At 35.8% G+C, this 27,680-nt stretch overlaps 1 protein-coding gene and 1 pseudogene across 17 annotated transcripts in view; one reads left to right on the top strand and one right to left on the bottom strand.

The window, feature by feature from the left end:
• The window catches only part of TRDN (triadin), a 415,240-nt gene that overhangs the window by 280,633 nt on the left and 106,927 nt on the right, over nucleotides 1-27,680 (bottom strand). For all 17 annotated transcript variants that reach the window (XR_010750049.1, XR_010750050.1, XR_010750051.1 and 14 more), the window contains exon 6: nucleotides 14,913-14,972. Coding sequence is in view for 14 of the 17 variants with exons in the window: in XM_066373320.1 (XP_066229417.1) it covers nucleotides 14,913-14,972 (60 nt within the window). In the remaining 3 variants the exon portion in view is untranslated. The remainder of the gene's footprint in view (nucleotides 1-14,912; nucleotides 14,973-27,680) is intronic.
• Nucleotides 10,368-10,503, top strand: LOC136401758 (U2 spliceosomal RNA; annotated as a pseudogene).

The raw sequence follows: 27,680 nt of genomic DNA, 5'->3' as shown, positions 1-27,680 counted from the left end.
AAAGTTATTATTCTAAACAGAGAAAGTTTTCAAGGAAGACAAATGGAAAGAGAATTATTTTATACAAGTTTGTTGAAAGATATATCATTTATTTTATCAAGAAGTACTCTAATAGAATTATTCAAATCAGGACTAGAGCTTTGATTAAGCCCAGTATTTCTCAACAAGGATACCAGTTATCTCATTGTATGGGACTGTCTTATGCATTGACAAAATGCTTACCTCTTCTGGTCCCTGCTTACCAAATGTACCCCCCTCCAATGACACTTTGACAACCAAAAAATTTTCCAAATACCTCCCAGGGGTAGCAACTTTGGTTGATTATCACCAGTATTAAATAAAGTAATCATAAAGAATTACTGACTAAGTGAAGCTTCTTAACTGAAGAGCATTAAATATGATTCCTGAAACATTATACCTTCTCATTGTTATGTAATATATTAATATGAATTTATTTTATTCACTTAAATTTTTTTTTACATAGACTACTAAAATCTTGTATCTTTCAATAGTTTAAGTAAAGGAGTTCTTAGAAGTGAAACAGCATATACAGTTTATTCTTATAATTCAAATATTTTAAACTGTGTGATTTCAACATTTACATACTATTTATTAAAGAAAATAATATTAAGTATTTATAAAAAATTATAAATGATAACATAGATTTCAGTAAATGGTAGGTTTTTTTATTCTAATAATTGTGTTTACATAGATTCTAGTGTTCCCCGAATGCATCTCCCCTCACCCATATTCCCCTCCACATCAACCTTGCCCACCTCCCCTTAGCACCCTCCCCCCTTCCCTTCAGGTTTATCCTATCTTATCATCCCCTTTCCCTCTGTTCTCTTTTCCTCTGGTCCCTTTGATCTCTCCTCTGTCTCAATTCCATTCCTCAGTTTACATTGTTCATTGGATTCCTCAAATGAGTGAGGTCATATGATATTTTTCTTTTTCTGCCTGACTTATTGAACTTAACATAATAGTTTCCATGACCATCATGTTGTTGCAAAAGGTAAGATTCCCTTCTTTTTCATGACCCCATAGTATTCCATTGTATATATGTACCATTGCTTTTTTATCCACTCGTCCACTGACGAACACTTGGGCTGTTTCCAGATCTTCGTTATTCTGAACAATGCTGTCATAAACATGGGGGTGCATTTCTCCTTTTGAAAAGTGTTATGGTGTTCTTGAGGTATATTCCCCAAGATAACTGGGTCAAAAGGTAGTTCCATTTTTAATTTTTTGAGGAATGCCATATGTTTTCGGCAGTGGCTGCACCAGTCTGCATTTCCACCAGCAGTGCAGGATTGTTCCCTTTTCTCCACATCCTCGCCATCACTTATTCTGTGTTTTTTGTTGATGAGCGCCATTCTGACTGAAGTGAGGTGATATCTCATTGTGGTTTTAATTTGCATATCTCTAATGATTAGTGATATTGAGCTTTTATTTTTTCATATGCCTACTGGCCATCTGTATGTCCTCTTTGGAGAAGTGTCTATTTACTTCTTTTGCCCATTTTTTGATTGGACTATTTATCTTCCTCGTGTTGAGTTTTACTAGTTCTTTATAAATTTTGGTTATTAACCCCTTATCAGAACATATTGTCAAATATGTTCTCCCATTGTGTAGTTTGTCTTTTTATTCTGTTCTTATTGTCTTTAGGTGTGCAAAAACTTTTTAGTTTGATATAGTCCCATTTATTTATCCTGTCTTTTATTTCCCTTGCCCGTGAAGATAAATCGGCAAATATATTGCTGCGAGAGATGTAGGAGACCTTACCGCATATATTTTCCTCTAAGATGTTTATGGTTTCATGGCTTACAGTTAAGTCTTTTATCCATTTTGAGTTCATTTTTGTGAATGCTGTAAGTTGGTGGTCTAGTTTCATATTTTTGCATGTAGCTGTCCAATTTTCCCAACACCATTTGTTGAAGAGGCTGTCCTTACTCTATTGTATGCTCTTACCTCCTTTGTCAAATATCAGTTGTCCATAAAGGCGTGGCTTTATTTCTGAGTTCTCAGTTCTGTTCCATTGAAATATATGCCTGTCCTTATGTTAGTACCAAGCTGTTTTGAGTACAGTGGCCTTGTAGTATAACTTGATATCAGAAAGTGTGATACTTCCCACTTTATTCTTTCCTTTCAAGATTGCTGAGGCTACACATGTTCTTTTTTGGCTCCATATACATTTTTGGAACATGTGTTCTTTGGATTATTGGAATATATCTTTAAAGTATGTCATTGGTATTTTAATTGGTATTGAATTAAATTTATAAATTGCTTTGGGTAATATAGACATTTTAATGATGTTTATTCTTCCTAACCATGCGCATGGTATATGCTTCCACTTGTTTGTATCTTCCTTGATTTCTTTTATCAATGTATTATAATTTTTCGAGTACAATTCTTTAATATCCTTGGTTAAATTTATTCCTAGTACTTTATATTTTTTTTGGTTGCAATAGTGAAGGGGATTGTTTCCATAATTTTGCTTTCTGACAGGTCATTGTTGGTGTATAAAAATGCCTCTGATTTCTAAGTATTAATTTTATATCCTACGACTTTGCTAAATTCATTTATCAGGTTCAGTAGTTTTTTGACTGAAACTTTACAGTTTCCTATATACAATATCATATCATCTGCAATTAATAATAGTTTTACTTTTTCTTTTCCAATTTGGATGCCTTTTATTTCTTCTTCTTGTCTTATTGCTGTGGCTAGAACTTCCAAAACTATGTTGAATAAGAGTGATGAAAGGGGCACCCCTGCCTTGTTCCTGATCTTAAGGAAATTGCTTTTAATTTTTGCCCATTGAGTATGATGTTGGCTGTGGGTTTGTCATAGTTGGTCTTTATCATGTTGAGGTATGTTCCCTAAATTGCCACTTTGCTGAGAGTATTGATCAAAAATTGGTGCTGATTTTCATCAAATGTTTTTTCTGCATCTATTGAAATTATCATGTGGTTTTTCTCTTATTCTTCTTTATATAATAAATCACACTGATTGATTTGTGAATATTGTACCAGCCTTGCCTCCCCAGAATAAATCTCACTTGATCATGGTGTATGATTTTTTTCATATATTGCTGGATCCAATTGGCTAATATTTTGTTGAGGATTTTAGCATCTAGACTCATCAGGGATATTGCCCTATAATTTCCTTTTTTTGTGTTGTCTTCCTGGTTTTGGAATCAGAATTATGCTTACCTCATAAAAGGAACTTGGAAGTCTCCCTTCCTCTTGAATTTTTTGAAATAAGTTGAGAAGGATAGGAGTTAGTTCTTCTTTGAATATTTGGTAGACTTCACTTGTGAAGACATCGGGCCCGGGCTTTTGTTTGTTGGGAGTTTTTTGATAACTGTTTCAAACTCATTTGTTGTAATTGGTCTGTTTAGGTTTTCTCATTATTCCAGATTGAATTTTAAAATATATGTTTCAAGGAATTTGTCCACTTCATCTAGGTTGCATAATTTTTTGGCATACAGTTTTTTATGTTATTTTCTTACAATCATTTGTATTTCTGTTGTGTCATTTGCTATTTCTCTACTCTAATTTCTAATTTTATTTATTCAAGTCCTCTCTCTTTTTTTCTTGGTGAGTCTGGTTAAAGATTCATTAATCTTATTTACTTTTCAAAGAACAAGCTCTTGTTTCATTGATCCTCTGTATTGTTTCTTTAGCCTTTATGGCATTTATTTCTGCTCTGATCTTTATTATTTCCTTCCTTCTACTACCTCTGGGCTTTACTTGCTGTATTTTTTCTAGTTCTTTTAGATGCGAGGTTAAATTATTTATTTGAGCTTTTTCTAGTTTCTTAAGGTATGCATGTAATGCTATGAACTTCCCTGTCAGTACTGCTTTTGCTGTGTCCCATAAATTTTGAGTTGTTGTTTGCTCATTATCATTCTTTTCTAGGAATTTTTTTATGTCTTCTTTGATCTCATTGTTAACCTATTTGTTATTTAATAACAAGCTATTTAGTTTTCAAGTGCTTGAGTATTTTTCAGTTGTTCTGTTGTGGTTTCAGGCCACTGTGATCAGAGAAAATGCTTGATATGATTTCAATCTTCTTAAATTTGTTGAGATCACTTTTGTGACCTACCATCTGGTCTATCCTAGAGAATGTCCCAAGAGCACTTGAAAAGAATGTATATTCTGCTGTTTTATGGTAAAATGTTCTGAAGATAATTATTAAATCAAGTTAATCTAGTGTGTTCTTTAAGTCTGCTGTTTCTTTGTTAATTTTCCTTCTTGAGGCTCTGTCTATTGATGTTAGTGCAGAATGATATCCTCTACCATTATAGTATTGCTGTTGATCTTGCCTTTTATATCCATCAAAGTCTGCTTTATATATTTATTTGCTCCAATATTAGGTGTGTAGATATTTATAATGGTTATATCTTCCTGTTGGATTGTTCCCTTTATCATATGTAGTGACATTTTTTATCTCTTACTATAGCCTTTGCTTTAAAGTCCATTTTGTTTGATATAAGTATTACTACTCCAATCAAAGTTTTTTTCCAACCTTTTACCTTCAGTTTATGTGCATCTTTTGTTTTAAGGTGTGTCTCTTGTAGACAGCATATTTATGGGTCCTGTTTTCTTATCCACACAGCTGCCCAATGTCTTTTTTTTTTCTCTTTTTTTTAATTTTTTTTAAAATTTATTCATTTTTAGAGAGGAGAGAGAGAGACAGAGAGGGAGAGAGAGGAGAGGCTGAGAGAGAGAAGGGGGAGGAGCTGGAAGCATCAACTCCCATATGTGCGTTGACCAGGCAAGCCCAGGGTTTCGAACCAGCGACCTCAGCATTTCCAGGTTGGTGCTTTATCCACTGCGCCACCACAGGTCAGGCTACCCAATGTCTTTTGATTGAATCATTTAATCCATTTACATTTAAGGTTAAAATTAATATGTAGTTGTTTATTGTCATTTTATTCTTTAAAGCTGTATTTCTCTTTTGCTATATTCTTTTCCCCCTTTGACCTGTTTACAACAGGCCCCTTAACATTTCTTGCAGTATTGGTTTGTTTGTAATGAATTTCTTGTGGGTTTTTTTGTTTTTTGTTTTTCGTTTTGTTTTGTCTGGGAAGCTGTTTTTTTTTTTGTTTTTTGTTTTTCGTTTTGTTTTGTCTGGGAAGCTTTTTGTTTCTCCTTCAATTTTAAACAATGGCCTCACTGGATAAAGTGGTCTTGCTTTTAGCACTTGTTCTGCATTACTTTGAATATTTCTTGCCATTCCCTACAGGCCTCAAGTGTTTCTGTTGAGAACTCAAATATCATCCTTATGGGGGCTCCTTTGTAGGTGATATCCTTTCTTTCTTTAGCTGCTTTTAATATTTTCTTTTTATTACTTAGCTTTGGTATTTTAATTATGATGTGTCTTGGTGTAGATTTCTTTGGGTTTCTCTTTAATGGAATTCTTTGTGCTTCTTGAATTTGTGTGTCTTATTGCTGCATCAATTTAGGGAAGTTTTCAGCTATGACTTGATTGAACAATGTCTCTATCCCTTGTTCTTTCTCTTATTCTTCAGAAACCCCTATGATGTGGATGTTATTTCTCTTCATGTTGTCACAGTGCTCTCTTAGAGTTTCCTCAGACTTTTTGAGTCTCTTTTCTTTTTGCTGTTCTGCTTTCATGCCTTTGTTTATCTTGTCTTCTAACTCACTGATTCAGTTCTCAGCTTCATCCATCTTGCTTTTAATTCCTTCCATTGTGGTCTTCATTTCTGATATTGTATTTCTCATTTCTGACTGATTCTCTTTTATTATTTCAATGTCCTTTTTTATACTTGCTATCTATTTATTTAGTTGTTTGTTATGATCATCTATTGTTGTTCTAAGATCTTTGAGCATCTTAACAATCATTATTTAAACTCTGCATCCGGTAATTTGGTTATATCTGACTCATTCAGGTCCTTTTCTGGGGATTTCTCTTGATTCAATTTGGTTGCATTTCTCTGCTTTCTCATTTTCTCTTTGTATAAGAAGGGTGTGGCCACTGCAGTCCAATGGGCGTGGCTTATGTGTTCCCTAGGTGTGGTCTGTCTGCAGGTCAGCCACCCCTTCTGCCGGGCATTCGGTATGAGCATTGCCAGCACTGGCCTCTATGGCTGTTGCTGCAGTTTCCACCTCTCCTCCATGGGAGGGGCTCATTAAATGGTACGTATACAGAAAGAGCTCAATTATTATACTAAAATATTTCAACCTCAATTCTTTCCATTTCTCCAACAATATAAGAATATTAATATCTATGAACTTTACTTGAAGTATAAAATTTATCCTTAAAATATGTGTTAAAAACTGTTCTTTTAAAATATAGTTTGGGAGAGCGGCAATATGGTGATGGAGGAGGCAGATGCACCAACTTTCACCTCCCAGAACCAAAGTGGATTACAACTTAATTTTAAGAACAGTCATCTGGAAAAACCAACTTTGGACTAAACTGAGAGGACTCTTTAACCGAGGATCTCTAAAGAAGCCACACTCAGACTGGTAGAAAAAGCAGTAATGTGGAGAGGGTTGCCCAGCTTTAGGGAGCAAACTGCAGCCTGGAGGGACTCATGTGGTGGAAGGGGAATTTAGCATAGAGGGAAGCATCCTTGGCCCCAGGACCAAAGCCCCAGCCTGCAGCCCCATAACCTAGAAGAGGCGTACGAACAGTATTTAGCTGCAAAACAAGCCAGGATTCTATTTAGAAGAGACAGATTTCTCAAACCCAGGATTCATCTTAAAGAGCACAGAAAACCTCTTTCACAACCTTTCACCTGTCACTTTGGGGGACAGGGAGAACTGAGAGAACTGGACAGCAGGAAAAGAAACACTTTGAGGGACAGCCATCCTAACCCCTGGGCTGAGTCACTCCACAAATCTAATGTGAATATTTTTCCTGGAACCAGCAAGACCAGCAAAGGGAAGCAAGTCACCAGCCAAACAGAAACTCTCCTGCTGCAGTCATAGCATATAATTGCTTAGAAGCAGGGAGTCATCAGGGATACAGTACTGAGTGCTAATGTCTGAGCTGAATCACCACCCCCGCACTGCTGAGTGCTCACTGGAAGGTGGGCAGTGGTGAGACATGGAAGTGTGGACTTGTCAGTGGGGGCAGAAGCCAGCGGCTTGTTGCAACTGCAGCCCGGGTGCAAGCACAGTCCCGCCTGGTAGGGGAGTGGCCAGGGGCAGCCACAGTGAAGGAAGGAGTGCACAAAAGCAGTCCAACTGGTGGCTATGGGCTGGGCACATGAGAGTGGTCCTGCCCACAGTCCAGCCCACAGGGGTAAAGCTAATGCTGGTCTAATACTTGTGGCTGGGTGTAGGAGCACAGCCCCGCAAGTGGGGGCTGAAGCTTGTAATCTGGGTGCACATGAGCACAGTCCTGCCCACAGGGGCAGGGTGAAGGCTGGACTGGCCAAGGCTTGCAGCTCTGATGCAGGAGTACAGTTTCATCAGCAGGCTGGGGTAGAGGCAGGGGACCTGCTGGGGCTTGCAGCCCAGGCCTGCGAACACAGTCCCACTAGTAGAGGTGAGGCAGAAGCCTTAGTGACTGCTGCAGCAGCCAGCACCTGCAACACCCATGCATAACTCCCAAGGTGATGGCAGAGGGTGTGGGGGGCCTGCAGACAGACCACACCTAGGGAACACAGAGGCCATACCCATCAGATTCCTGTGGCCACACTCTTATTATACACAGACAAAATGAGAAGGCAGAGAATTTCAACCCAAATGATTTAACAAGAAAAATCCTCAGAAAAATATTTGAATGAGACGGAAGTAACCAAATTACTGCTTGATTGTTAGGATGCTCAAAGATCTTAGAGAAACAATGGATGGACAAAATGAACACCTAAAAAAAGAGATAGCAAGTATAAAAAAGGACAATGAAATAATAAAAAACAATCAGTAAGAAATGACAAATACAATATCAGAAATGAAGACCACACTGGAAGGAATTAAAAGCAGGATGGATGAAGAAAAGGATCAAATCAGCAAGTTAGAGGACAAGATAAATGAAAGCACAGAAGCAGAGCAGCAAAAAAAAAAAAAAAAATGAGGCTCAAAAAGTCTGAGGAAACTCTAAGAGAGCTCTGTGACAACATGAAGAGATATAACATTTGCATCATAGGGGTTCCTGACGGAGAAGAGAAAGAACAAGAGATAAAGAATCTGATTGAAGAAATTATACCTGAAAACTTTCCTAAATTGAGGAAGGAACAAGTCACACAAGTTCAAGAAGCACAGAGTTCCATTAAGAATGAACCCAAAAAGACTCACACCAAGACACATAATAATTAAAATTAAAAAATTAATAGATAAAGAATACTAAAAGCTGTAAGAGAAAAGTAGTCTATTACCTACAGAGGAGACCCCATAAGTTAGACATTTGACTTCTCAACAAAAACATTAGAGGCCAGAAGGTAATGGCAAAAAATATTCAAAATAATGTAAAACAAGAGCCTCTAACCAAGACTTCTCTATCCAGGAAGGCTATCATTTAAAATTGAAGGAGAAATAAAAAGCTTTGCAGACAGAAAAAAACTCAAGGAATTCATTACAACCAAACCAATGCTACAACAAATGTTAAGGGGCCTGCTGTAAACAAAACAAAGGGGGAAAATCTAGTAAAAGAGGAATGTAGATTTAAAGAATCTATATTCTTAATGGCAATAAATTCTAAATAGCAATAAACAACTACATATCAATAATAACCTCAAATGTAAATGAATTAAATGCTTCAATCAAAAGACATAGGGTAGCTACATGGATAAGAAAACAGGACCTGTACATATGCTGTCTACAAAAGACATACTTCAAAACAAAAAATACATATAGACTGAAAATAAAGGGATGGAAAAATATTTCATGAAAATAGAAATAAAAAAAAAGCTGGGGTAGCAATACTTATATGTGACAAAATAGACTTTTGAACAAAGGCTATAATAAGGAATAAAGAAGGTCACTACATAATGATAAAGAGAGCAATCCAACAAGAAGATATAACCATTATAAATATCTATGCACTTAATATAGGAACACATAAATATATAAAACAGATTTTAATGGGCAGAAAGGGCAAGATCAATAGCAATACTATAATAGTAGGAAATTTTAATACCATACTAACATCACTGGATAGATCCTGAAGAAAGAAAATTAACAAAGAAAGAGCAGAGTTAAAGAACACACTAGATCAACTGGATTTAATAGATATCTTCAGAACCTTTCACCCTAAAGCATCAGAATATACATACTTTTCAAGTGCTCATGGTACATTCTCTAGGATATACTAGATGTTAGGTCACAAAAGTGATCTCAACAAATTTAAAAAGATTGAAATCATATCAAGTATTTTCTTGGATCACAATGCCATGAAACTAGACATCAACTACAATAGAAAAACTGAAAAACACTCGAACACTTGGAAACTAAATAGCATGTTATTAAATAATGAATGGGTTAACAATGAGAACAAGGAAGAAATAAAAAAATTTCCTTGAAACAAATAAAAAAACATACAATAACTCAAAATTTATGTGACACAGCAAAAGCAGTATTGACAGTGAAGTTCATAGCATTACAGGCATATTTTAAGAAGCTAGAAAAAGCTCAAATAAACTATTTAACCCTGCATCTAATAGAACTTGAAAACAACAGCAAGTAAAGCCTAGAGGAAGTAGAAAGAAGGAAATAATAACTATCAGAGTGGAAATAAATGCTATAGAGGCTAAAAAATTAATACAGAAGATCAATGAAATCAAGAGCTGGTTCTCTGAAAAGGTAAACAAGATAGATAAACGTTTAAGCAAACTCACCACAAAAAAATGAGAGAGGACTCAAATAAATAAAATTAGAAATGAGAGAGGAGAATTAACAAGTGACACTGCATAAATACAAAGGATTGAAAGAAAATACTATGAAGAACTGTATGCCATAAAATTAGACAACCTAGGCAAAATGTACAAATTCCTCAAAACATATAATCTTTCAAATATCAACATAGAAGAATCACAGAACCTAAACAGACCAATTTCATCAAATGAGATTGAAACAGTTATCAAAAAACTCCCAACAAACAAAAGTCCTGGGCCAGATGGCTTCACAGATAAATTTTACCAAATATTCAAAGGTCAACTAACTCCTATCCTTCTCAAGCTATTTCAAAAAAATTAAGAGAAGGAAAGACTTCCAAACTCCTTTTATGAAGCAAGCATAATACTGATTCCAAAACTAGGCAAAGACACTACAAAGAAAAAAAAAACTATAGACCAATATCCCTGATGAATTTAGATGCTAAAATTCTCAATAAAATATTAGCAAAACGGATCTAGCAATACATGAAAAAAAAATCATACATCATGATGGGAGGGGGGCATTGCTTCTCGGCCTTTTGGCTAAGATCAAGTGTAGTATCTGTTCTTATCAGCTTAACATCATGATCGGGGGGAATTATTGTAGAGAGACAAGGCTGGTACAATATCTGCAATTCAATCAATGTGATTCAACATATAAACAAAAGAAAGGATAAAAATCACATGATAATATGAATAGATGCAGAAAAAAGCATTTCATAAAATCCAGCACCCATTTATGATCAAAACTGTCAGCAAAGTGGAGATACAGGAATCATACCTCAACATGACAAAGCCCGTCTATGACAAACCCAAAGCCAACATCATAATTTATGGGCAAATATTAAAAGCAATCCCCTTAAGATCAGGAACAAGGCAGGGTTGCCCCCTTTCACCACCCTTATTCAACATAGTTCTGGAAGTCTTGGCCATCAGACAAGAAGAAGAGATAAAAGGCACCCAAATTGGAAAAGAAGAAGTAAAACTATCATTATTTGCAGATGATATGATAATATATGTAGAGAACCTTAAAGTCTCAGTCAAAATACTACTGAACCTGATAAATGAATTCAGCAAGGTGACAGGATATAAAATCAATATTCAGAAATAAGAGGCATTTTTGTACACCAACAATGATCTGTCTGAAAGATATAATAAGAAAACAATCCCCTTCACTATTGCAACAGAAAAATAAAGTATCTAGGAATAAATTTAACCAAGGAGGTTAAAGACTTGTACTTGGAAATTTATAAAGAAAATCAAGGAAGATAAATACTAGTGGAAGCATATACCGTGTTCATGGATAGAAAGAATAAACATCATTAAAATGTCTATATTACCCAAAGCAATCTATAAATTCAAAACAGTTCCTATTAAAATACCAATGACACACTTCAAAAATATTCCAAAAATTTATATGGAACTAAAAAAGAACACAAATAGCCTCAGCAATTCTGAGAAAGAAGAGTAAAGTGAGGGCTATCACACTTCCTGATATCAAGTTATACTACAAGTCCATTATACTCAAAACAGCTTGGTACTGGCATCAGAACAGACATAAAGATCAATGGAACAGAACAGAGAACCCAGAAATAAACCCACACCTATATGGACAATTGATATTTGATAAAGGAGGTAGGAACTTACAATGGAGTAAAGACAACCTCTTTAACAAACAGTGTTGGGAAAAGTGGACAGGTACTTGTAAAAAAATGAAACTGAATCACCAACTTACACCATTCACAAAAGTAAACTCAAAACAGATAAAAGACTTAAACCTAAGTAATCAGAAGGAAAGGGATGAGAGGATGGGATCAGAGAAGGTAAAGAGATTGGTGAAAATATATATACATAACTCAGTGTTACAGAGAACAGGACAGCAAATCCTGGAGGGAAGGGGGGAAGGCATTGTGGGGAGAGGGAATGGGGGGCAAGGGGATTAAGATGGTGGAGGGAGATATATTTGTTGGGACACTTGAATCTATGTAAACACAAATTAAAATCATAAATTAAAAATAAAATAAAGTATAATATGGTTTATATTTTAACACTACCTCTGATAAAGAGCTAATATTTTAAATATATAAAGATCTCATACAACTCAACAAAAAAAAGAAAACTAAATTAAAAAATGGCAGAGAACCTGAACAGACATTTTTCATAAGAAGACAACATATAAATGGCTAACAGATATATGAATAAATATACAACTTGATTATCTTTAAGGGAAATGCAAATCAAAACTATAAGATACCACCTCATACCTGTTAGAATATCTATCAACAAGACAAGAAATTACAAGTCTTGGAGAGGTTGTGGGAAAAAAGGAACCCTCAGACACTGCTTATGGGAATGTAAAGTAGTACAGCCATTATGGAAAACAGCAAAAAATTAAGACTAGAGCTACCATATGACCCAACAATCCTTCTGAGTATGTACCTCAAAAATTTGAAAACATTAATTTGTAAAGATATATGCACCCCTCTATTGATTGCAGCATTGTTTATGGTAGCCAAGATATGAAAACAACACAAATGTTCTTCAAAAGATGACTCTATAAAGAAGATGTGGTACATGCACAGAATAGAATATGATTCAGTCATAAGAAAAAATTAAATACTGCCCTTTACAATAACATGGATGGATCTTGAGAATAGCATGTTAAGCAAAGTAAGTCAGATGGAAAAGGAAAAGAACCATATGGTTTCACTCATATGTGGGCTATAAAACAAAAAGCAACAAACTAACAAAAAAAAAGCAGAAAAAGTTCTCATTAACAGATAATAGGGTAGCTAACAGATGGGAGAAGGGGTGGGAAGGTGAAGGTTGAAGAGGGTAAAGGTGATCAAATAAATATATAGTGATGGATGGACACTAAATTTTGTATGGTAAGCCTCAATGCAATATACAGATGATGTACTATAGAATTGTACACTTGCAATTTATGTGACCTAATTAACAATTGTCACCACAATACATTTAATTTAAAAATAGATAAAATAAGCCTGACCAGGCAGTGGTGCAGTTGATAGAGCATCAAACTGGGATGCCGAGGACCTAGGTTCAAAGACTGATGTTGCCAACTTGAGCACAGGCTCACCAGCTTGATAGTAGAGTCGCTGACTCGAGCATGGGATCATAGATATAACCCAATGGTTGCTGGCTTGAGCCCAAAGGTTGCTGGCTTGAAGCCCAAGGTCACTGGCTTGAGCAAGGGGTCACTCACTCTGCTAGAGCCTCCCCGTCAAAGCACATATGAGAAAGCAGTCAATGTACACTAAGGAACCACAACAAAGAATTGATGCTTCTCATTTCTCTTCCTTCCTTTCTGTCCGTCCCTGTCTCTCTCTCTGTCTCTGTCATACACACAATAAATTAAATAAGATAATGCTTATACTATAGTTAAAAAATAATAGTCCTTGAATTGTTTTCTCTGAATCTTTCAGAGATGTTGCAATTCTCATGGAAAGCTTAAAGTACAATGTCCAGTTGAAGACTAAATAATCTTGGCAACTGCAAAACTATCGAGATAACAGATGCCTTTCCCTCCAGTTTTTCAGTTTCTCCGCTTCTCAGCTTGCCCACAGCCATCACCAATACCGTTTGGGGTTATGGGTAATAAATTGGACCCTAGCTGAAGGATCATTATGCCAGGCTAAGCAGGGCATAACTCACAGGAGGCCATTCGGCTACAATATAATTTATATCATAAAAATAAACTCCTTCAATTAGTGTACAGTAAATAAAAGTATACTTGCAATGAAGCAATTTTTTTTCTCCTTTTTAATTAGGACAGCTTTCCTACAACATTTACAATAAAACGGTAACAAAAATTTTTTTTAACAAAATGTATTTAGCCACTGTAAAAGTTAAAACAATTAAAAGAAATAATCAGATTATGTCATTTAGTCAATGACAATTTTATTTCATATCATACATTGAATTGGACTTTTGATGAATTAAAATAAAATGTAAAATATTAAACTAATTTTTAAAACACAAGGAAAATATTAGTTACTATTGACTTAATCTTTTAGATCAGAATTTCAAAGCAGAAATACCAAAAGAAAATATTAACCTATCTAGCTACATACACACTCACACTCACACACTCACACATATCTATTCACACAGACAGAAACCCCTACATTAACTACAAAACTAACTGAGAAAAATATTTGAAAAAGTGACAGATCAAGGATATACACCTAAATGACATGCACATATATCATTGGAAGAAATGGGTAATAAATGTTAGTTACACAAGAAATATAAATAGCTGTAACTTATGCTTAACTCCTTCAATCTATAGATTGCTTAAAAGATAAAGTAAAACAAAATCACCATTTCATTGCAGTCTTTTTAAGAGAATGAGAAAAATATCTACTATTTACTGATATTAAAAGTACTCAAGAACAGATTGATAAATTATAAAAGCCAGACTAGAGGACATATTAAAATTTTGTGTAAAAATAAAATAGGGAGAAAATATAAACTATATTACCTTATAATTTCATAATGAAGCTCTAAAAGATACACATAAAATTCATAAAAGTGTTTTACTGTGTTTACGTGTAGGGTAGGATGGAATGGGAACCTAGAAGATGGGAACAAGGAAGGAAGATTTTCACAATGTAGCTCTGTGTATTAAACAATGAATCCACAGTGTATCTTCTAAGCAAATAAATAAGAACAAAAAATAAAATAAAAACTAAAAAAAAAACCAACCAGTCTAATAGGTAATCAAAGGATGCAAGTTAAGTAATGAAGTATGCTTTCTTATCTATCAAACTAGTAAATATTTTCTCAAATGATATCCTTATTATTTGCTAAAGGAGTTTCAAAATTGCCAGGGGAAAAGCTGATACAACTTTTCTATAAAGTAAATTGGTAATAGAGTTCAAGAGCTTAAGTATTTTATTTTCTTCAACACAGAAATTACTCTTTTAAGATCCACTTCTGAGGAAATTACCAGACTATAATCCAAAACATAAATTAACAACCATCTAAAATCTGTCAGACAAGGAGGGACCAAAGTCTAAAGCCAGCAATAAGAAAAAGACCATACCTTTCTTTTCAGGTTTTTCTTTTTCTTTTTCTTTTACTTTGTCTTTTTCTCTGTGTGTAACTGTAAAGAAACAGACAATACTATTTATATAACTGAACAGAATAAATGATGAGATTACCGTATGGCAGTATTTGATGTCAAAAACTTATTTTCTGCCCTTGGAAATCTTTCTTTAACTGGCATGAGGTTTTACATAGTTAGAAGTTTAAATGTTAAGATAATTATAGATTTCTTTCTTTTTTTACTCCTATTGAAGCACAAACTTATACAAAAACCAGGTCTGATTGCAGAGATAAGAATATCGCTCAGCATTTCCAAATCTTTAACTTCAACTTAATTAAGTGGAAAATTTTAAAAATGTATCACATCATATACCAAAGGAACCTATTTCAACACTGGAGATATGCCAAAATATAAGAGTAAAATCACTTGAGATAATCTTCTAAAAAGTGAAACAAAGTATAATCAACCTAAACAGTATGTGCTAATCTTCGACAGAAATAATCCGGAATAAAAATTTTTGAAAATATAGCAACATGCTATCAGGATGACACCAAATCCCTCCAAAGAAAAAAAAAATGTAATATGAGCTGTGATAAAATTAATTGACAAAAAAGGGCTCTAATAAATCATAATCTTATCCCATAATTTAGCCATAAGTCTTTTTTTATTTTTAATTTATTGTGTTAACATGGTTTCAAGTGTCCCACTCTATATAGCACCCTCACCCCCTGCATCAGGCCCCTCATACTCCATGCAGTCTCTTTCCACCCCTATTTCACACCATTAGCCCCTCCTCTCCCTACTTTCATCTCCCCTTTCCCTCTGGGACTTGCAGCCTTGTTATCTGTATCTATGTCATGTAGTGTGGGTGGAGCGCAGAGCGCACTCCTAGCAGCTGTGGCTGATACAATGCTGTGAGAATACTCCAGCTCCCAGAAGCCTCCTGGGCACACCCAGGAAGGGAGCTCGCCCACTATAAGGAAGTGACTCAGTGCCAACCACGCAGCTCCCTGATCTTTTCAGCCACTGGCTATGAAGGACATGCTGTTATACCCTATAGGCTGAACCCATGTATGTGTATATAAGCTAGCTTACTTCCTGAATAAAGTGGATCTGTGTCACTGAACCTGGTCCCCGGGAGTCGGGTCTTTGCGTCTCTGTCGTCCTCACCCCCTGGCAGGACTTGTCCACAATGTACATATAATTTGGCTAATCCCTTCACCTTCTTTGATCTCATCCCTTCATCCTCTTTCCCTCTGACAATTGTCTTTCTGTTCCTTGTGACCCAACCTGTTTCTATTTTGTTCCTCAGTTTATTGTGTTCATTAGATTCCACATATAAGTGAGATCATATATTTGTCTTTCTCTGCCTGCCTTATTTCACTTAGCATAATAATCTCCAGGTTCATCAATGCCATCAGCCTTAGTCTCTTTAATAGCACTTCCAATTTTTTTTTTTTTTTTTTTTTTACAGAGACAGAGAGAGAGTCAGCAAGAGGGATAGACAGACATGAACAGAAAAAGATGAGAAGCATCAATCATCAGTTTTTCGTTGCGACACCTTAGTTGTTCATTGATTGCTTTCTCATATGTGCCTTGACCATGGGCCTTCAGCAGACCGAGTAACCCCTTGCTCAAGCCAGTGACCTTGGGTCCAAGCTGGTGAGCTTTGCTCAAGCCAGATGAGCCTGTGCTCAAGCTGGCGACCCCAGGGTCTTGAACCCACGTCTTCTGCATCCCAGTCCAATGCTCTATCCACTGCGCCACTGCCTGGTCAGACGCTTCCAATTGTCTAAAGTAGAATCATAGGACTAATCTAGGATTTGTTTTTTATTTATATTTTTGTTCATTTATCAAATTTTTCATACCAGCTTAATATTCCTTTTATCCACCTTGTTATATTTTCTGCCTACCATTTATTTCCACAGAAATACAGAAAGAGCACTTGGCAAGTCCTGAAAACCCTGCTAGACAAAGCAGACTTTATTTTTGTCATCCTTATATCAACAAGCTAATGGATGATAGATGCTAAACAACAAATAGTTATAAATATAGTTAACTATTTATGTTAGTGTAATTGCTATGCAGAAAATATTCCCAGTGGCATGTCAATGTATACAGTGAGAACAAGTCTAGTCTCTGTGTATGGAAATACCCTTTGGTAGAAGTGACACATACAGATATGAAACATAAGAAGAAATTAACCTAGTAAATGAATGGGAAAGAGAATAAAGAAAGAGTCTATTTTAAAAGTTGAAGTAGGCCTTGGCCAGTTGGATGAGAGGTAGAGCATTGAACCTGCGTATGGATGTTTCAGGTTCAAATCCCAAACAGAGCACACAGGAAAAGTGACCATCTGCTTCTCCACCCTTTCCCCTCTCTCTCTTCTCTTTCTCTGTTTCTCTCTTCCCTTCCTGCAGCCATGGCTCCAAGTTAGTTGGCTTAGGCATTGAGGATGCCGCCATGGTCTCACCTAAGGTGCTAAAAGAGCTTGGTTGCTGAGCAACACTCCTAGATGGGCAGAGCATCCTCCATAGGGGGCTTCACAGGTGGATCCCAGTTGGGCACTTAGGGGAGTCTGTCTCTCTGACTTCCCTCCTCTCATTTAAGAAAAAAAAAGTTGAAGTAGGATGTCCTCCTTAAGTATATTATTATCACACCTGTTCTCACAATAATATCCTGACTACTCTCTTGAACTTTTAGATTCAATTTCTTTCTCAGTCAGAGTAATCTTAATAACTTGAATAGCTGACCATACCATTGACCAGTTAAAAGAGTATCTCCCTCATTGTTGAACGTGGTATGTCACACAGTACATACTTTATCAAATATAAAAATATTTTATTGCTCTAGTGATATGACATTTGCTTCTCAATTCAATATTATCTACCAGGAATATCCCCTTGAATTTTACATTCTACTCATAACAAAACTCTTTGAATTCCACATGCACACTATATTCCCAGTTAATGCCTTTGCATCTCTGCCTGCTTGTCTTCCAATTCCCACACCCACATTTCCACTCTTCATGCACCCTTTCCTTTCCATCCTGGTTCAAATGCCTTCCCCTCTGTGAAATGTTCTTTGATCTCTACTTATTTAAATACCAACTATACCATGTGCATAATTCTATGTTAGCAATTAAATAATAATACTGCAATATTTGTATATTTGACTACCCAGGAAGTGAAATCTTGTTAGGGACTATGCTGTCTAATTTTATTTAGCATCTGTCACACAGTGGACACTTATCAAATATTTTTGAATAAGTAAAATTCTAAGACATTTCAAGAAGTTATTTTTATCTTCTAGTGCAATTATATTCATTAATGATGTGGTATAGATATAATAAACACTGTTTGGTTTAATCATCTGATATTTTTCAATGTGTTAAAAATGTCACAAATAATCAAAACCCAGTGAGAAACAGAAGAAAAATATGACATAGAACATTATTTATTCTTTCCACATTTAATAATTTTTTAGGTGTTTGTGAGTTCCTAAATTCAATACAAATATCTGTCAAAATAAGGACAAGACATCAGTATTCACACATGAACACAAAGAGCTTATTTTAATTTCTCTGGATTACTATTAATTAAGCTGAAAACCAAAATAAAATTTTGGCAAAAACAAAGCCTCGTCTACGGTCATACCATCCTGAACGTGCCCACTCTCATCTGATCTCAAAAACACAGCCTCTTTTAAAGTTTCTCTAAGGAAAACCAAGTTTGTGCAAGATAAGCTTTCGAAACCCTGATAGGCAAGACCCTCAGGAGAATACTTAATCTCCCTGTTGCAAATAAACCGGACCTCAGCTACCTTGCACAGCTAGTTGTCCACCACACTAAAGTATTTCTGATTGACACATGTGTGAGCAAAAATAAAAGCATTAATATGATATCAGATAGGCAAGAGAGTTGAATTCACTTGAAGTAAGTAGTATATGAATGCCTCTTTCTTGTTACCCTGAGGAAAACTCTGATTCAAACTGTCTAAATGTTGATTTACAGACACAGTCCTGTATGCTGGCATTTCATTATCCCCCTCAGAAACAGCACTGTAATCCTGTTTTGTGAAGCAGCTGGACCCACGTGCTCTAGGGGAGCCGTTTAAAATGGCAGACAGCCACTAAATCTTCTTGGACAGAAACTCAAGTAAGACTGAGCTCAAATACCAGGTTTTAAAATCCCTTTCATCAAATCAATGCACTCATCAGTAACTTCCTTCATAATCACTCTAAAATTGAAATCATTTGCTACAACAACTGCATAATTTCGTGCAGCTCTTGACTTATAACACACAACTAGAAATTTTCATGTAGAAAAAGAAAAAAGTACCTCCTTTTGTCACCAGATCTGTTTGGCAGGTTACATCTTAGCTAAGACTGTTTTAGCTCAAGATAAAATAAGCTTGTTGCACCTGCTAGAGCTTAATGTGTTTGTCATTCTTATTTACAAGAAACAAAAGTCCCTTTGGTAGGCTGATAATTAAAAACAAATGGAATCCACCAGTTGGAATGGCCCTGATGTTTGGCATCTGAGTTGGCATGGCACTGCTGTTCCTGCACTTGCCCAGACTCTGACCTTTCCCTGACCAGAACATTCAGCTCAACTCAACTCTGAAGTGTGTCTCTCAAGCCTCCCCAGATGGTCCCTCTCCAGCACTCTGCAAGCTGTGCTTTCTCGGCGCTTGGCTCTGGCAGCCTGCCAGCCAGGCTCTGTGTCCTTTGCTGAAGTGTATCCAAGCTCGCAGTGCTCCTGACCTTGAACTTCTCATCCCGCACAACTTCCTAGGGGCCATGGCCAGATTGTCAGAGCTCTTTATGAATTTCTCTGCCCTGAGTTCAAAAATCAAAAGTCATGATGTCAAAAAATTTTAAGTAATTTTTTATAGGCTGCAACAGTCTTCAATCGATGATTAGCAAATAAGTTTAATTAACCGAAACTCTGGAGTTTATCCTTGACCTCAAAGCTGCTGTACAGGATAAATCTTGAGTACTTAAGTAAAAAAAAATCAGATGGAAAAACAGGTAACATTTATACCTTCCTATTATAAAAGATTTTGGGAAACATGGTTAGCTGTAATAAATTCTGATAATTTTTCTTTTAACTAATTTCACTGCTTCTCAGCTTTTTATTGTTTTTATGGTGGATTGTATTAGCACTGACATGGTCTCTAAATTTTAAGTATGTCAAAATTTCAAACAGATTTATAAAATTCATATACATCCATTCTTGAATTCATCATTTTTTTATGAAAGAGCAAAATACACATTAATTTTAAACCCTTTTAAAAAAATGCCAGATGTACTCTTAGTGCATATGTTTCTCTGTGTGTTTTAATTTTTTTGGTAACTACTTTGTACAGTTTCCATTCTGTGCTCAGGCAAAATGATCTGCACAGTTTTAGTGATAATGATGAACTCAATGGAAAAGTATTCTTGAGTATAAAAACTTTTCAAATATTGTATTATTCATTTTGCTACAGGAAAAATTTATCATTTTTAATTTAATATAAGTATACCACTTTAGAACTAGTTGCAACTAAAGAGTTTAATTAGCCTGAACTTCTTTATCTCTGGACAGGAAAACATAGGCTCGTAAGAGTCCACTTCAAAATAGAATAGAAATATAGTTATCAGATTAATTAGTATTCTTCTCCCCAAACTAGGCTGCCTTATGCATCCAAGAATTGTAAACTTGTTCCATCAGCCAATGTTAATTGGATGCTCTAAGTATGTTATCTATAATCTATCTTATAATGGCATATACACATCTTTTTCATTATAAAATTACATTTATTTATGTATTATTAAAGTGAAGATTAAGCAAATTACCCAATGTTACAAAACTCATCTAATACATATGCTTTAGATCACAAAACATAATTTTAAATTCCAAAAATATGAGTTTTACTCTCACATCTGGTTTAACTCTATGGGTGATTTCCCCTTCACCTGGGCTACAGAGTCATTGACCCGTAATCAAGTGAACAATCACTACAGGGCGGTGACACAAAGTTTTGTGTAGAATCTTCTGGTCTAGTTTTCCGGGTTTATCTTTTACTGCTGCCAGAGAGGAGAAAATTTTTTTTTCTGTTAAGGAGTCAATTAAATGCAGCTGAGAGAAGGCGAAAAGAAAAGTTCATACAATACAAGCTGACTAAATTAATTTGCAGGCTTTGAAAGCGTTTTTGTAAAGGGCTCCAGGATATTTAGATGCATTTTAATGTCCTGTCATTTTTGGCTTTTGAGTTTCAATCTTCAGCAAAATCCCTTGCCAACCTATGATTCCCACCCTGTAATCGTTTCCAGAAACAATTCTAAGCTAGTCAATCAGCATTATTGCTATAAATTATCCTTTTTAAAAATGGTACCACTCTGTAAAGAATATAATTTTCTAACCATTATGCTGTATATCAGAAACTAATACAGAATAATATTGAATGTAAACTAAAATTGAAAAATAAATACATATATGTAAGTATAGATAGATGATGATGATGATAGATTGATAGATAGATAGATAGATGATAGATAGATAGATGATAAATAGATGATAGGCAGATATAAATGTAGATAAAATGTTCCATTTACTTTGTGCATGTGATAACTGCTATGGGTTGAATTGTGTCATCTCAAACAGATATGCTCTTAGTTGGAAATAGGGTCTTTATAGAGGTAATTAACATGAAATGAACTTGCCAGGATGAAACTTAATTCAATATGACTGGTGTCACTATGAAAATGGAAAATTTGGACAGAGACAGGTATGCACAGAGGAACAGCATTTGGAGATGAAAGCAGAGATCAGAGTGATTCATCTACAAGCCAAAGGTGCCAGCAAATCACCAAAAAGCCAGGAGAAGCACGTGGAGATTGTCCCTCAGAGTCCTCTGAGAAAATTAATCCTGTTGATATCTTGGCTTTGGAGACAGTAGGTAATCAACTGATGGTTTGCAAATTAATTGAATTAACCTCTGTCACTGACAATAAATTTATGTTATTTTAAGCCACTCACTTTTTGATACTTTGTTATACAACAGCTCTAAGAAACAAAGTCCAAATCTCCTAGAAAACACCTAAATCTCAAACTACCCTTTCTCTAAGGCATTACAAGAAAACTGTATCAAACCTACTCTGTAGCCAAGGCAGCCAGTTACCTTCCAAACGCCATCTCACCTCTCAGACATCTCTTTGTAGAGCACGTTGGAATAACTCTGTATTTGTTTTTCTGGATTTGTCATTGGGCTGAGTCTTATTCTTATTTGAACTTTTAGGGCTCAGTACAGTATTTGGCATAAGTGCTGTGAATAAATTAATGTGCATTATTGCCTGATGGCCATGGCCAGTGTTTCCAGGTACAATATGTGCCTTCCAGGATATATATGTTTTCCTTGGCTGGCTCACAATGATGTACACCATGTGACATCCACCAGTACACACTTCTGCTATGCAAACTTTCTCAACATTTTTGAAGTCAGTTCTGCACCTGAACACTTAACAATCCAGGTGAATGGAGAAAAATACACTGTTCTGAACTCCTAAACGGCCCTCCTATGGTCTAGGACAGTGGTCCCCAACCCCCGGGCTGCAGATCGGTACCGGTCCATGGGCCATTTGGTACCGGTCCATAGAGAAAGTATAAATAACTTATATTATTTCTGTTTTATTTATATTTAAGTCTGAACAATGTTTTATTTTTTAAAAATGACCAGATTCCTTCTGTTACATCTGTCTAAGACTCACTCTTGACGCTTGTCTTGGTCACGTGATACATTTATCCATCCCACCCTAAAGGCCAGTCTGTGAAAATATTTTCTGACATTAAACCGTTCTGTGGCCCAAAAAAGGTTGGGGACCACTGGTCTAGGAGACATCATGGACAATGTTTCTTCATTTAATTGTCTGTTTACCATCAGGTTCTTCTGTTTTTTGATTTGTTATGTTCTATGAATAAATTTAAATGCTTCCCAATTAAATAGAAGCCTAAATGTTATCTGAAAACAATAAGAAAATTTGCAATTAAAAAAAACCCCAAAGCAATATACAATTAAAAGAACTAGATAGGGGAAAAAATTGAAAGGAAAATATTATATTTATCTCTAGATAATTAGGTTGCATTTTTTTCTTCTTTTTTTATTTTCAAAATTGACCAGACTAATCTGTATTATTTTAATCTATACCATTATATTATAAATTTTATTATGGGTGTTTTCTAATTATATCTTACAAATTGTTTTTGTTTTAATATGGAGCTCACTATCAAATACTTCCATTGCTGCTCATCAGACAAATTTGACATTAGGGTGGTCCAATTAAACCTGAATTATTACATATACTTGAAAATAAAAAAAATATCAAAGAAAAATGTTCATAACAATCAAATATAGATTACAAAATAGAGAAAACAAATAGTTTACTAATTCATTATTTCAACATATACTGAGTGTGTTTTGTGTGTTGGATACTTTGCTAGTGTTAGAATATTTTGATTTGATAGTCACACACATTCATAACTGGTGGGAACCTGAGAGATCATTGATTCTGAATCTCTCTATTCATAGATAAGGAAACACAGAATAACAGGAGTAAATACCAGGGCTGACCTAGAAGATATATGAAAGCAAACATAGTTCCTGCCCTCAGTATGTTAGATCAATATACCCATAATTAAAATTTGTATCAAAATGCTTTAAAGGGTTAAGGCAGGGGTATAATAACAGTACCATGGTGAAAGTGTCTCTGCCCCAGATTAAAGGACAGCAAGGGAAGCCTATTAAAGGGAACTGACATTCTATCTGAGAACCAAAGAAGTGAGCAGAGGTGTGCCAAGGGACTACACAAAAAGGGCCTGATGGCCAGAGAGAAGAGTGCCCGCTTAGAGACTGCCCAACAATTCAGCCTGTGTAAGACAGAGAGGGTGGTCTGGAGTACCATGGGAGAGCAGGAAAAAAGTTAAAGGTAAAGGGGAGTTGATGAGTAGGTTGCAGAGGAGGGAGGGTATGTAGTAAGTGCATAAAACCAAAAATTTGTAGGCTATCAATGATCACATGAGAAGGCAGAATATGCCCAAGTAGAATATGTGCCTTTATCTCTAAGGCACTGTGATGGCAAAAGATACATTTAAACCAGTGAGTGGTACAAATTGCATGGAGTGGTTAATGCAGGGAAATCAGTGAAGAAGAGACTGTCATAATCTAATTGAGAGATGATTGTGGAAGAGATAGCAATGGATCAGAGTTGAGAGGGTGTATGACAAGGACCAAACAGGATTGGACTTTGGTATTCAAGTCTATGGAAGGGATGGTAACTCAAATTGTCTTCAGAAATAAGACAGATAAATACATGTCTACCCTAGTAGCAACATAATAGATTGGCAAAACTGGTAAAGAGTGGGTACAGGCTCTATCTAAAGATATCCAGCTATACATTATTTTTAAATACTAACTGGTCAAAGGAAATCTCTGTGGGGTATACTTGAACTCTATACCATGAGTTTAAGTGACAGTAATTCTAACCTTGGCTACTCATTTGAATCATTAAAAAAGTTTGACTCAAACTCTGCCTTCAACTCCTAAACACTAATGGCCCTAGAGTACAGTCTGTACTTGGATATGTTTTTAAAAAAACCTATCTAGATGGTTCTAAAGTCCAGTCAAGTGAGTTCCATCACTGGCAACAATGACTCCTAGTTTTTGAGCTGGAAGAGCTTGGGTATATGTAATTTCAATTATTAGGGGGAAAATACAAATATTTTGTGCAATACAAGTTAATATGGGCTTCAAACACATTGAGTGAAAGAAATCTGTTAGTTATCTATGTTAAGTTACATGAGAGCTATATAGAAGTGTCCAAACACTTTTCAAATTTCACTTCTTCAGTCTTTTCAAATACCAAAATTAATTAACCATCAGGGTGTCTATATTGATCAATATCTTAAATAAAATGTGAAGATACTATCATGTGCCTTGACTGGGATACACACAGCAAGCCCACTATAGGGCAATGCTCTGCAAATCTAGGGCCGTTGTTCCATTGCTCAGCAACTGAGACCTTTTTGTTTTTTAGTGCCTGAGGTGGAGGTCCCACAGAGTCATTCTCAGTGCTGGGGGTCAACTTGCTCCAGTCAATTGAGCCATGCCTGCAGGAGGGGGAGAGAAAGAGAGACAAAGAGAGAGAAAAAGAGGGGGAGGAGTTAAGAAGCAAATGTTTGCTTCTCTTGTGTTCCCTGACCAGATCAGGAATCAAACCCAGGACATCTACATTCTGGGCTGACACTCTACTACTGAGCCAACTGGCCAAGGCCAAGGAATTTATGACATCTTAAGACTTAAGAAATCATGACACTTGAAACAAAGGCATGGCCACAAGGAATAGATGGACAGATGTCAGAGGGAAAGGGGATGAGGGAATGGGATCAAAGAAGGTGAAGGGATTAACCAAATTATATATACACTACATGGAGATACAGATAACAGGGTAGCAAGTCAAAAAGGGAAATGGAGGGGATGCAAGAAGAGGGAAGGGTGGCAAAGGGAGTGAAATGGTAATGAAAAGAGACTTTGCATGGAGTATGAGAGGTCACAATGCAGGGGGTTGAGGGTTTTATATTGCGTGTGACACTTGAGACCATGTTAACAAAATAAATTAAAAATGAAAAAAAAGATCATGACACTATCAACAACACAAAACTTCATCCTATTTCCAATGTAACAATTCTTCTTCTTTTTTAAGATACTTGTACATATGACTGGTTATATCTTCTGAGGATTCTCAGTCTGTTGACTACTGGAGGAGATTGACCAACATTTCTTATCACTTAACATGTCTTCCAAAAGGAAAGTAGGGAGAGAGAGACAGATGGTGATGGGCAAAGGAATGCATGGGATGACCTGAGAAGCTGACTCATCCAGTGCAGAGGCAGCCATAGCTGGGGGAGGGATTGATCCCTCCACACAGCACAAGTCTAAAGTGGTTCCCAGTGACCCACCTCCAGAGGGCTCTCCAGCTCCAAGCAGCACAACAAGACACAGCTGAAAACAGGAAGTGGGGGGAGGGGCAGTAACTAAGTTCTCCACAGAGATCTGAGATATGCCTCCCCCTACTGAAGCAAAGGAAGCACCCCACCCTCAGAGAGAAGCTTGCAGATCACGCCTTCAGAGTCTCAGGTTACAACCACTGCATTCCTGCATATAGTTTCAAATAAACCCCTGCTGAGATCAGTAAACAAGTTTACTACCATGTTAAGAAAACTGAGAAGAAAACAAATAAATCAAGACTTCAAAGAAGCTCTACTAGGTAAGGAGATCACAAAAAAATGGAAGAAGCCTATAAGTCATACAGAGAATAATGGGTAGACAGAGAAGCATACATAAGTCATATGATTCAACAAGATAAGCCCTCAGAAATAGTCCTGGGCAAATTGGAAATAATCAAATTACTGGATGCAGAGTATAAAATAATGATTGTTAAGATGCTTAAGGATCTCAAAGCTACAATGAATGGACTTAATGAACACCTCAATAAAGAAATTGTAAGCATCAAAAAGGACATAAAAATCATACAGAAGAACCAGACAGAAATGAAAAACACAATATCAGAAATAAAGACTACACTAGAAAAAATTAAAAGCAGGCTGGATGAAGCAGAGGATCGAATCAGCAACTTAGAGGACAAGATAAGTGAAAACACGGAAGCAGAAAAGCAAAAAGAAAAGAGGATCAAAAAGTCCGAGGAAGCTCTAAGAGAGTTCTGTGACAACATAAAGAGAAACAATATCCGCATAATTGGGGATCCTGAAGGAGAAGAGAAAAAACAAGGACTAGAGAAACTCTTTGAAGAAATTATAGATAAAAATTTCCCAAATAGATGTAGGAAAGAGTCACACAAGTTCAAGAAGCAGAGAGAACCCTATTACAAAAGAACCCAAAGAGACCCACACCGAGACATATTATAATCAAAATACAAAAGCTAAGAGAGAAAGAAAGAATATTAAAAGCTGTAAGAGAAAAACAGTTAATCACCTACAAAGGAACACCCATAAGGAAGGCATCCTACTTTTCAAAAGAAACACTTGAGCCCAGAAGGGATTGGCAAGAAATATTTAAAGTAATGCAGAACAAGAGCCTACAACCAAGACTTCTTTATCCAGCAAGGCTATCATTTAAAATGAAAGGAGAAATAAAAAGCTTCCCAGACAAACAAAACAACAGACAAAAGAACCAAAAAAAACCTCAAGAAATTTATCACAACCAAATCAATGCTGTAAGAAATGTTAAGGGGCCTGCTATAGACAGAACAAAGGGGGGGGGGTGGAAATATATATATATATATATATATATATATATATATATATATATATATATATATATTTAAAGAGGAATATAGATTTAAAGAAAAAAAGGCAATAAAGTACTACATATCAATAATAACCTTAAATGTAAAAGGATTAAATGTTCCAATCAAAAGACATAGGGTAGCTACGTGATAAGAAAACAGGACCCATACATATACTGTCTACAGAAGACACACCTCAAAACAAGATACACATAGATTGAAAGTAAAAGGATGGGAAAAAAATATTTTATGTAAATGGTAATTAAAAAAAAGCTGGGGTAGCAATACTCATGTCTGACAAAATAGACTTTAAAACAAAGACTATATAGTAAGGGATAAAGAAGGTCACTACATATGATAAAGGGAGCAATCCAACAGGAAGAAACAACTACAGTGTATCTGTAGAGTCATGGTGCACATTTGAC

The sequence above is a fragment of the Saccopteryx leptura genome, chromosome 3 (assembly GCF_036850995.1).
Source record: "Saccopteryx leptura isolate mSacLep1 chromosome 3, mSacLep1_pri_phased_curated, whole genome shotgun sequence".
Lineage (NCBI taxonomy): Eukaryota > Metazoa > Chordata > Mammalia > Chiroptera > Emballonuridae > Saccopteryx > Saccopteryx leptura.
This window is presented reverse-complemented; position numbering and strand designations above follow the sequence as displayed.